Here is a 10,941-nt window from a genome sequence, read left to right on the forward strand (position 1 = left end):
TGTTGTCAACCTGATTCATCAACAGTACAACTGACAAAGTGATGATTCATCCACAGTAAAACTGACAAAGTGATTTATCAAGGGTATTGTTGTCAACCTGATTCATCAACAGTACAACTGACAAAGTGATGATTCATCCACAGTACAACTGACAAAGTGATTTATCAAGGGTAATGTTGTCAACATGATTCATCAACAGTACAACTGACAACGTTATCTATCCATGGTGTTATCATTACACAATACAACTGACAACTAAGTAAGAATATTGTTCCAGATGCAAACAGCTGTCCACGATAATGTCCTGCAGTTTCATGATGCTCGCCGATTTGAAGATTCAAAGACAAACACACTTAAACGGCGAACAAAGGAAGATTACACTGCATCCCCGGACTTTCCGGCAATATTTTGTAACTATCAAAGGATAAATATCCTTTCTTCATTTAACGCACGTTAAATCAAACGTCGCATTAATTACCACAGATTGAGAAGAGTTGTTGCTGACAGTCCACACTGGCCAGTCCTGTCTGTGTCAACATGACACAATGACCTTGACCTGGATCGGGATTTCCAGGAGACCAGAGGGAGCTCTTAATCACATCTGTTCCTCCATTGTAGCTCCATGTTTGAGAACTGTACACTCCGGCGACGTAAAATCGGAGGTCTCGTCCTACAATTCAAATTCATATATCCGAAATAAAATTTCTAATATTAAAACTAGCATTACACAATACATACGCTTTCTCATTGATGATTTTAAACTATATGCCATACTTCACAATGAATGTGTAAAGTAGGAATAATACATATTTTGAGGAGAATTTCGTGACGCGTGTAACGTGCTTTGAAAAATAAAACGGTGTGAACACTTTTAAGTATGTCTAATCGATAAAAAAATCACTCAGATGCCAATTTTGCTTGATTTTTTTTTTATAATTGAATAGATTGTTTGGTTCAATTTGGTCAACTTACAGTTGACGTATAACATGTTTTGTATCACTAAATCATATGTGTGTGTTATGTACATGTAACTGTGTTTTGTGTAAACAAGAGTTATGTCCCTTTAAATGTAAATAATTGTGTATATGTATCAAATCAATACAGTAATTTGCAAAATTTTCAGATATATTAAAATTAGATAAATGATGAATACTTACTAAGCACAAAGTACCCAGCAGTAATATGTTGCAGCCTTGACATCTTGGATGTCGTGTCGATTGTCAAGAGTTGAGTGTGCATAATTGTACAGGTGCTTGCTGCCTTTGCCTGGTCCATTTTTACATCAACGATGTTGTACAAAATACCAGTTTCGTTGTCCTCTTTGTACCGATACATATCTAGGACATCTTTTGAGAAAACATAAATATTTGAAATATATAAATAAACATTAATACATTGCACTGGAATATTAATATATCTCACTTATGGGTTAAACCACGTATTTCATATTTTCGATCAGTAAGTATCTTACAATTGTAGATACTGAGATGATTCTTTACTTTGTCCAATGATTGTTGAATATGATATCCCACATTAATATCAGCGAATAACTCTTTAAAGGGACATAATTGAAGTTGATTGAAAGTATAGGTATATGTTCAGGGCTTACAAATGCTTTTGCTTATATGAAAAAAAACCTCCAATTTATCGTCGTCATATGTGTATTAAGGTTTATTATTAATTAAAACAACTTTAATGTAACTAGCGCTTGACATGTACACCACATTAGAGGACGAATAGAAATAATCTGGGTAGTCATGGGTGGCAACAAATTTTGTAAAAAAAAATATATAAAAAATGAAAATTGTCCCTTTAGTGCTCTATGTATATATAGAATCTAAATTAGTATTAGAAAATCAACAAAGATCTAATAGAGGAATAAACCAAATTCTACATTGGAGAGTATATATTTTTAAAGAGTAGAGATTAATAATATTAAAATAAAGTGTTAAAATATTACAATTATCACACCAAGAAACAAGTCAGGAACACAGGACTTAAAATAGTCATCAGTGTTATAATGAAATCGCTGCCTTCAACGATTTGGTTTTGACAAATATAATCCTATTCCTTGATTTTTATTTTTGTTTTTGTGTTCGCTTTGAACAGTGTAGACTACAATGATGGAGAGAAATAATGGGACGGTTTGAAATATGGTTAAAAAACTAAAGAGGTAAAGATAAGCTTGGTTAGAATGAAACAGGAATTCAGTGGGAAGCTTGTTTTGTCAAGATCCGGATTGCACAGAGTACAATTATGACAGGATTCACCGCAGTTTAAGATATTGTGAAAAATGGTTGCATTACATTGGTTGTTTATTGTCTCTACCATATCCAATATTTTATGCTGGACAGCCGAGGCTCTCAGAAATATGAAAATCTTATATCTGGTAAAGCATATCATACCTTGGTTAACAAATACACCAACATTGGTTGTTTATTGTCTCTACCATATCCAATATTTTATGCTCGACAGCCGAGGTTCTCAGAAATATGAAAATCTTATATCTGGTAAAGCCTATCATACCTTGGTTAACAAATACACCTATGTCGGAGATGATTCGTCCCTGTACGACGATCCAGGCGCTGTAACCTGTACACCACTGTACTCCGTTGGCGGTCCGGTAGGTGAAGGCCATACATGTTCCTTGGTTACGACATATAGCCGCACAATCCTTTATGCTTGCTGTCATGGCTGTCACTACCATTAACCATGTTCTCAGTTATGAATACAGGCTTCCTTTTGAACCGACCACATCCATCTGGCAGACAAATTGCGAGATATTTAAACAATTTTATTCCAGAACATAATTTGTCGAAAAATCTTTTATGCAATAAAAACACACTGAAAACTAAAAGTTATTTATCAAAGAATAATCCCAAACAGAAAAGAACAGACAAGAGTGGTTTATCTAACTTTATTCATTAAAAAACAAGATGTAGTTTATTACAAGGAACTGTGATACAAAAAATGAAAACAATACATGAACGGATAAGGTGTGGAAATTACAACGCCAAGTGTGAGATGGTTAAACTCCAAACGCCGACATAAAACTGGAGGAAAACAGAAGTTGTTGAACAGTAAAAAGAGGAGAAACAGTAAAAAAGTAAGACAATAGTTCAGAATCAGAACAATAGAGGCAGAACCCGTAACAACCCTTAAAACAATAGAAAAGAAACATAGAAAACGCAATTACTGAAGTTATAATATTACCAACTGCTCTTCCGGGCTCATATTATAGTATGAAACAATTCGTATTGTTAAATTGTCATTGGTATGGGGACAGTGCCCCCACACACTCCCGGAACTCCTGGTATTGTATACTTTACACTTATAATATCTTCTCAAGGGTATCAATGCAGTTTATCTTTATTTCTGTTTATCGCTATTCTTTGTTGTTCTTTAATCATAGCGATTTCATAATATTCAATTATATACATAATGTAACTTGTTACAATGATAGCCGAAAAGTATCTATGTAGGTGCATGTAAGATTCTTAAATCAAACATGAACCATAGGAAATCATTCTATGTCAGATACGCTACTAAAAAGTATTTTCATTTGACACCACACAAACTATCCTATATTGACAAGAAACATTGATGTTATTTTCTGTACTTGAATTGGATTATATATGAAGATCTTAAAAGCAAAGAACGATTCTTTATCTTAGCGTATAAAGAAGTACAATATTGGACTATACAACGTCCTCATAGTGACATTACTAGAACATTTGTTTGATGTCAAAACTTCAACTGAATCAAACGTTTTATATAATAGGTGTCCCTCGCCGTTCTGTTTTTCTAATCTGACATCCACTGACATCAAATCTGAGTGAAATAAACCTCTCCCATTCCCTTGGATTAATTTGCAAATGGCGAGCTGTGACGTTTGGTGTAACTTGTGACGTCACTGGGGATTGCGTGTCAACATTTCCGTTGAATAACTGAAAATAATAATATACCAGAAGTCATCTCATATGACAGAGTTTTGTCAGTGGAACGAATTGTTTTCAAATATGTTAGTGGTAATAATTCTTAAACAATAAAACACATTTCAGAGGAAGGTTTATAAAATAGCACTTGACTTACTTTTGGATTTCCGTCAGGTGATGACACAGTTGTCCACGTTACACCGTCCATGCTGTACAGTAGGTAGTAAGATTTGACCCATTGTTCATGTAGACTGTGTCTTCCCTGTATAGTCACAGCAGTTATCGTACAGTCAACCGGAAAATGTCACCTAGAATACGATATGTACATTCATCTTGGACACTGTATGATTACGAAGATTTTGGATTGATTAGAGTCATTGTAAAATAATATAAAGGCAAACTTCGTTATGTCGAACATGACTTGAAAGCCAACTGTGTTTTGCTTGAAGTTAAAACTCAGTTAAACGTAATTACTTCAAATAATCGGAACACAATTCTTTGTGACCTTATTTACTTCGAGATAACAAAGTTCGACAAACAAAAATTAAAATATGAATGTTGACAAATGACAAACGATGTCGAGCTGGCTAAACATTCAATATATGGTGTATGTAGAATGTCCAGCCAAATTCACACAGACCAAATTAAACTGAATTTTGCGATGCCCGGGGCTACCATTGTCTTTTGTCGACTTGCTTTAGAAAAGAGGGGACCATTTAATTGTCAAGTCTGCACAATTTCATTTTCCTTTCGCAAAGACCCCCGGGATTTACAATTTTTGGGTCCCTTGACTACTATATGATCTGACGCAGTCATAAATGTCACGACATTACCTGGAACACAGGTACAAAAACAGATATGGTTCAATACTATGTCTCGCATATATCATAATCTTAATTTGTTTTACATATGAAATGTAATTAACGACATTTTGCGGGTATTGTCGATGAAAAAACCAAGAAGATTTTCTTCAATTACTTAATGAAATAAAAGCACTTGCGAGATATGCAAGACCATGTATATTGCTTAGAGTAATTTATTGGATAATAGGTCGATTGCGTGATCAATAGACTCTGTCGGCATAACATTAATTCTTGTTCATTATTCCTTTCTGAATTAATTGAAGTACCTGTATATACTGTTCTATATCATTTGTGCCACTGATCCAACATCCAATCTTCGGCGGTGAAACGTTGTTATCACCGGGGTAGTCAAGTCTGCCACAATATGGACTGTTGTCGTGATTCAGGTCGAGTAAGTTACTTGAAGAAGTCATGGCAGTGTCGTTGACACCATGGAAACCGGAGACCAGGTAGTCCGAACAAAGAAGGACATCTACAAAGAAAATAAAATTATTTTTTAATAATGGCCGTAAGAACGTATTTAACATAATAAGTGTCATCACCACAGATAAAAATACAGATATTAACGATTAGGTCAACATTAGATACGTATTAAGTGTTCTTAGGCTTCGAGACTATAATCCCAAGTGTTTGTCGTGTACATATTAATGTTTACCTATATCAATGAATTGTAGATAAAGCATCAAATGATACACGCCTATTTTTTTGGAAACACTTCAAAGCAAGTGAAAATTAAATAAGAATTTGCAAACAAGCAAACACGTTGCACTTAACATAAGAAAGGCGCTATTTCAGTCCTGTATCTTCTTAAGGACAGATAAAGTATATTATATACTAACGGGCGATTAGATACTATCTGTCACCCAAATTGTATTCATATTGGCTGTATACGACCATTTGGTAACAGTTCAATGCTTAAGTAGACACACAATCGCTTTGGTGAAATTTCTTATCCGTTAACATCGTGACGTTATTGATTTAATTATTCGTTATAATTGAAAATATTTTATTATTTTCTCAATGAGGAACACATAAAAGTAAGTCTGTGGGTGCTACTGTAATTGGTATTTTGGACTAAGAAATATAAAGATAAGTTTTATGTCGATGTGAAGACAAAAACGTCAAATCCATATTCAAGAATACGCCTTGATAGCGTAATACGGATTAACCATTTGCCTTCATACTGGCATGTGACACTTCAACGGAAACAATTGCGAATATCGTTAAAATTGAAAGAAGGAATAATCACCCACTTTGACGAAAATATACATGCAACCCATTACCTTGTAGGAAGACAGGAAGTTAACATTTTTCAACATTGTAACATATAAGTGCCGGGAACTTTATTATTTATAAATTACTAAATAGCTATTGTATACATGTTTCTTAATTATGTAGTGGTGACTCCATCAGCATGAATAAAACATGCTACTTAAAACTTTCACGTTTGTGTAGATGTCGCTAATGTTACGTGTCAGTCAAAACGGCAAAATGGCGATCCATATTGGCAAAGGGTACGATAAAATATACTTAGAAAGAAGATAGAATCTATTCCAGGGATTAGGACCGTAATGACATTATTGTGTATACTTGATCTAGAAATGAAAAACAAATGACAAACATGTTATGTTGATGTGATTTTTATTGTTTACGTTTTAGATATCTTTAGAAGTCTCGATTTGTTGTCATGTGAAACTGTTCCAATTCATATTTAATCTGGATGCTTTTACTAATTCAATAAATCATTATTCTTGGCAAATTCAGGATACTCTTTTAGGCTAAAAATTGACAGTGTCGTATGAAATCAGCGGCTCGAATTTTAGGCATGAATAAATTCACTATACACCATAGTTAATTTATCCATGCCTAATTTTTTTCCAGGTGTCAATTTGAAGAAAAAATATATATAATTTGTAATCATTTTATATTTTTTTGAAAATAGATAATGATAAAAATGTTTATGATGTTTTTTCATTACTCCAATGCATTATTTTATTGATCCATCTGCACGCGACTACAGATTGTTCCAGTTATTGCACCAAACTGTTAGAGCTCTCAGTAAAGCAGGGATCTTTTAAAGGGAGACTCTGAACATTTAACTTACACGTAAATAGGAAGTAAATGTAACTTAACATTCCATACATGTTGCATAAGGGAATTGCTAATTAATGATATTAGATTTCTATGCAGCTTGCCTCGAATACAGATTGCTATCCATGGCCGATGCACTGTCTCTCTCAATTTCTTTAATGCTGATAATAAACAACATTATATAATGCACTATCTATTTTGCAATATTGCAACTGTTCTTTACGTTGTATACTCGTTCATAATACATGTACTTGCATTGCAAGTGTGACACGACGTAGGGACCATACTTTACATATATCGATTCAGGCAATAAGATGATGATATGAACATGACGCCTGTGAAAAACTTATAAAGACGTTGATATGTGACTTTAGTCTCCTTAATAAATTTGCATTTTTTTTTTTTTTTTTTTTTTTTATTTCTGGGAGCAAATACACCAAAGAGGATATCATTGATTTGTAGGTAATGCCTTGTGCACCATACGAAACATGATTGCTACGGTATGATCAATCTATATATTGAGCGAAGGTGATAAAAGTACAAATCGGAAGTCATTTCATTATTCAGTAGCGGTTAAAACTGACAAAAAATTCTTATCAAGCTGATATATATATATAAAGCTCATCTATATATATATAGATCAGCGGTACTAATATATAATTTAGCACGCTATCAGAAACTGAATTCGTAATAAGCAATCAATGGGTCCCATGGTGTTAATAATAAATCCTCAACACAGCCATTTCTTCCATGTTTTCCTTTTCTCATCCATAAATTCACCATAAATTCATAAACGGTTACCTATATATATATATCGTGCATGCGTTATTAACGAAGGAATATTTTGACTTTTGACAGATATGCATTACGTCATTCTCCTGTCGTTGCTAGGGATTTAATAATATCTGAAATTTACACACGAAAGTAGATTCACTAAACAATTAATTACGAAGATTAAAAGTGTCGCCAACCTTGTTTTTTTATATCTAAATAAGTGTAAAACATAACATTACAATTCATAAGGTCCAACAACAATGGATTTTAGACGACGATTTCATTGTTTCTACGCTTATATCGTTACCATCCCATAGTTCCCACAATAAGAACCTATCACGCAATTACGGCAATGAAAAATATAGTAATGGTTGATCTTTTTAGTCAGTTCATTAGAAAAGAATTTTAAGTTTTTTGAAATTTTCACTTCTTTTGAGAGCGAGACCAAATTAAAAAGGTTTACGATACATATTATACATATTGTATTTATGTCAGATGAACCCCTTTAATATCGGAATATGGATGATAAATATATTACCACGAAATATGTAATAATGGTGAGATATTCAACAGATGCATGTAATGAACCGTTTCATTATTCAACAGACTCCACGGTATCACACATGGGTGGCATACTTGGTCATGTGTATATCTATTGTGCTTGATCTTTTGTAAATAATATATCTACTGGGGTTCACCACTCTAGTGCCTGGTTCAGCTCATGATCATCTTCCATCCGGCCAGTCCATTAGTCATTGTCGCTATAACCCAAGGAAATTGAACAATTCCTGCTTGTCAATAGTAAAGATGGATATAGAAAAAAATAATTAATATATTTGATGGCAACTGCATATGCATTAAAACAATGATAACATTTTGTATCAACGAAAAACCTACCCCATATGCTAACTAGGCCTACAGCGATAATTTGTAAACAAAAAAAGTAGTTCCCCCCGTCCAGGTGCTGACATATATGTCGGGCTTTCTGATTGGCCAATTATTTTGGTATTTTCTAATCATTAATTTGATTGGTCAAATCAGCAAAAGTGACATTTTTCACTAGAGAAAAATATCACTTTTATAGAATGAATAATTTTTGATATTTCACTGGTAAAAATGAAATAAATATTAGTACATCGCATGACAGAATACTGATTTCCTATTGGCTTACACACATTCGTAGAATGATGCAATAGGGACTGCTCCTCAGGTCACTATCAGATTGTGCTTGAGAATTGACATGAGACTATTGTGACGTTATTACTGTGCTGGATGCAGGCGATTAAAATGGTTAACGCTGACAGGCTCTCTTGTGAGTATTCAGTGGAACATCGTAAGTGGGAGATACTGAATGGTCTAATACTTTATTTATCTTATTTATTTCACAACAATCGAGGGAGGAAACCGGAGTACCCGGGTAGGGCAGGTGACCCCATACCGTTTCACGTTCGATAGGGGAATCGAACCCCAGTCGCCTAGGTGAAAGGCTAATGTGTTACCACTGTGCCATTGGACCACCCTATGGTCAAATAGATAATAAAATAGTCTAATAGTGTCGTCTAGAGATGAAACGGTACCCTCGCCTTCAGTTCGGGCACAATCCCTTCCCTCGACAATACCATCAGAGCGTAATGCATCTCCAAATAAGACATTTATATAGAGAGACAAAATGAATGTCAACTATTAATTCGTTTGATAGGATAATTAAAGGAATTCGCTTTTAATTAACCCTTCAACTTATGTAGACGTACATGTATATCCGTAGTCGTGTTGAAACACCGACTATCTCTATTCCTTTACAGTAGTGTACATGTAATGGAGATTTCATTGATACAATACAAAGCTGTGTAAACGTATGACTCATAATGTAAATAAAACTACCTATACTTACCTGCATTCACCCAGAGGTAACAACAACTCAGTAGCACAATGGCCAGTTTCATCACGTACAGCTTGTGGTACCATACCTACATAGGTAATATCGACAGTAAGTAAGAAAATTCATCGATTTTTCGAGACAATCCGCCCCTTCATCAAGATACATGTAAATGACAAACAACCACATGCAGATATACATGTTCAGCAGATACACATATGAACAATATCAATTTATTCACCGAAGATCTACTGTAATTAATTAGAAACCATCTTAGGTGGTGTACAGATGGTATGGATATAAAGCCTAACAAAAAAATTAAAAAGTAACAACTTGAGTTGAAATGCATTTTTAAGTGAATTGACTAAATATCTAAGTATTTCAAAGGTAAATGCATATAGAAGAGCATTGTTTGAACGTAATAACTAATATAGAAGGTGGTCGAAAAGTGTTATTTTTGCGTCAGGATGTCCAGGACGACTTGTCGAATGTATTTGTCCAAAACCGATTACGTTTCTCCTCCAGTAGGTACCGTTAACTACGAAAAGCGTGGTAGATTTGGAAGAGTTCCGGTTTCATACTACGAAGAACTATACATACATAAATAAATACAATAGATGAGTCGAAAGCTATTCATTCATTTATAATACTATCGTTCTATCTGCTATTTATTTATTCATCTTATCTACTTCCCTGAATCCATGAATGTACTTTAATTTCAAACGCCAAGAACGAAATTCAGAGTATATTACAATACCGTGCTCTGTTCTTATAGCCCATCTACTCCTCTAAATCATTGTTTTAGTATATCATTTCAGAATCACTTTGTCCTATATTACCTCGATTTATCAAAGATAACTTTGAATTTCTATCAAGGTTACCTGATTTTGTTTACCAGGAAATGAAATGATACCTTTTGGTGTGGTAAGTTCATATGCTAAAATTCTTAATTAACTTGGCTTCAGGGCCGTTACACCTGGCTGGAAAAGAATCTCAATCATATTGACAAAAGGGGGGAAGGATTTCCTTTTTGAAGCTAAACAAATCGTATTAACCAATTTTTTATAAATATAATCTGCAATGTAAAGGACCAGCCAAGCATAATATTTAAATAAGCTTTTTATTATATGTATAAGTACTTACAATCAAAACAACTTAAACATGTTTCTTATTGTAAAAGGAAATAGAGATTATTTGAAAAAAAGAAAGAATGAAATCCATTTTGAACAATAAGAAAATTGTCAGTTGTAAACGTCAACCTAAAACTCTTAAACGTATATAGTATTAACTCTAAGGTAAGATAAACTACTGTCATTTAAAATATGCAGAAGCGATGTAAAATTTCCGATATCATCATGGAGTGTCAAAATTATACATTCAAAAATTGTTTTCACTTTAAAAT

The 10,941-nt window shown here is 33.7% G+C and overlaps 1 protein-coding gene across 1 annotated transcript; it reads right to left on the minus strand.

The window, feature by feature from the left end:
- Positions 1 to 470: 470 nt before the first annotated feature.
- Positions 471 to 9,606, minus strand: LOC117326613. Its single transcript, XM_033883372.1, has 7 exons — positions 9,555 to 9,606; positions 5,065 to 5,270; positions 4,093 to 4,197; positions 3,815 to 3,947; positions 2,527 to 2,700; positions 1,158 to 1,346; positions 471 to 670 (listed from the first exon to the last, which is right to left on the minus strand). Exons 1-7 carry the CDS (start codon positions 9,604 to 9,606, stop codon positions 471 to 473), a joined length of 1,059 nt encoding a protein of 352 aa, XP_033739263.1.
- Between the last annotated feature and the right edge of the window lie 1,335 nt (positions 9,607 to 10,941).

Source organism: Pecten maximus, chromosome 4 (assembly GCF_902652985.1).
Source record: "Pecten maximus chromosome 4, xPecMax1.1, whole genome shotgun sequence".
NCBI lineage: Eukaryota > Metazoa > Mollusca > Bivalvia > Pectinida > Pectinidae > Pecten > Pecten maximus.

What these genes read in the sequence shown, in the direction of transcription:
- LOC117326613 (XM_033883372.1), bottom strand. Translation starts at nt 9,606, where the DNA reads ATGAAACTGGCCATTGTGCTACTGAGTTGTTGTTACCTCTGGGTGAAT. An exon ending in AGGTGTATTTGTTAACCAAG is followed by an intron (nt 1,347 to 2,526) that starts GTATGATAGGCT and finishes TTTTCTCAAAAG; the next exon opens with ATGTCCTAGATATGTATCGG. An exon ending in TGCTGGGTACTTTGTGCTTA is followed by an intron (nt 671 to 1,157) that starts GTAAGTATTCAT and finishes TTTGAATTGTAG; the next exon opens with GACGAGACCTCCGATTTTAC.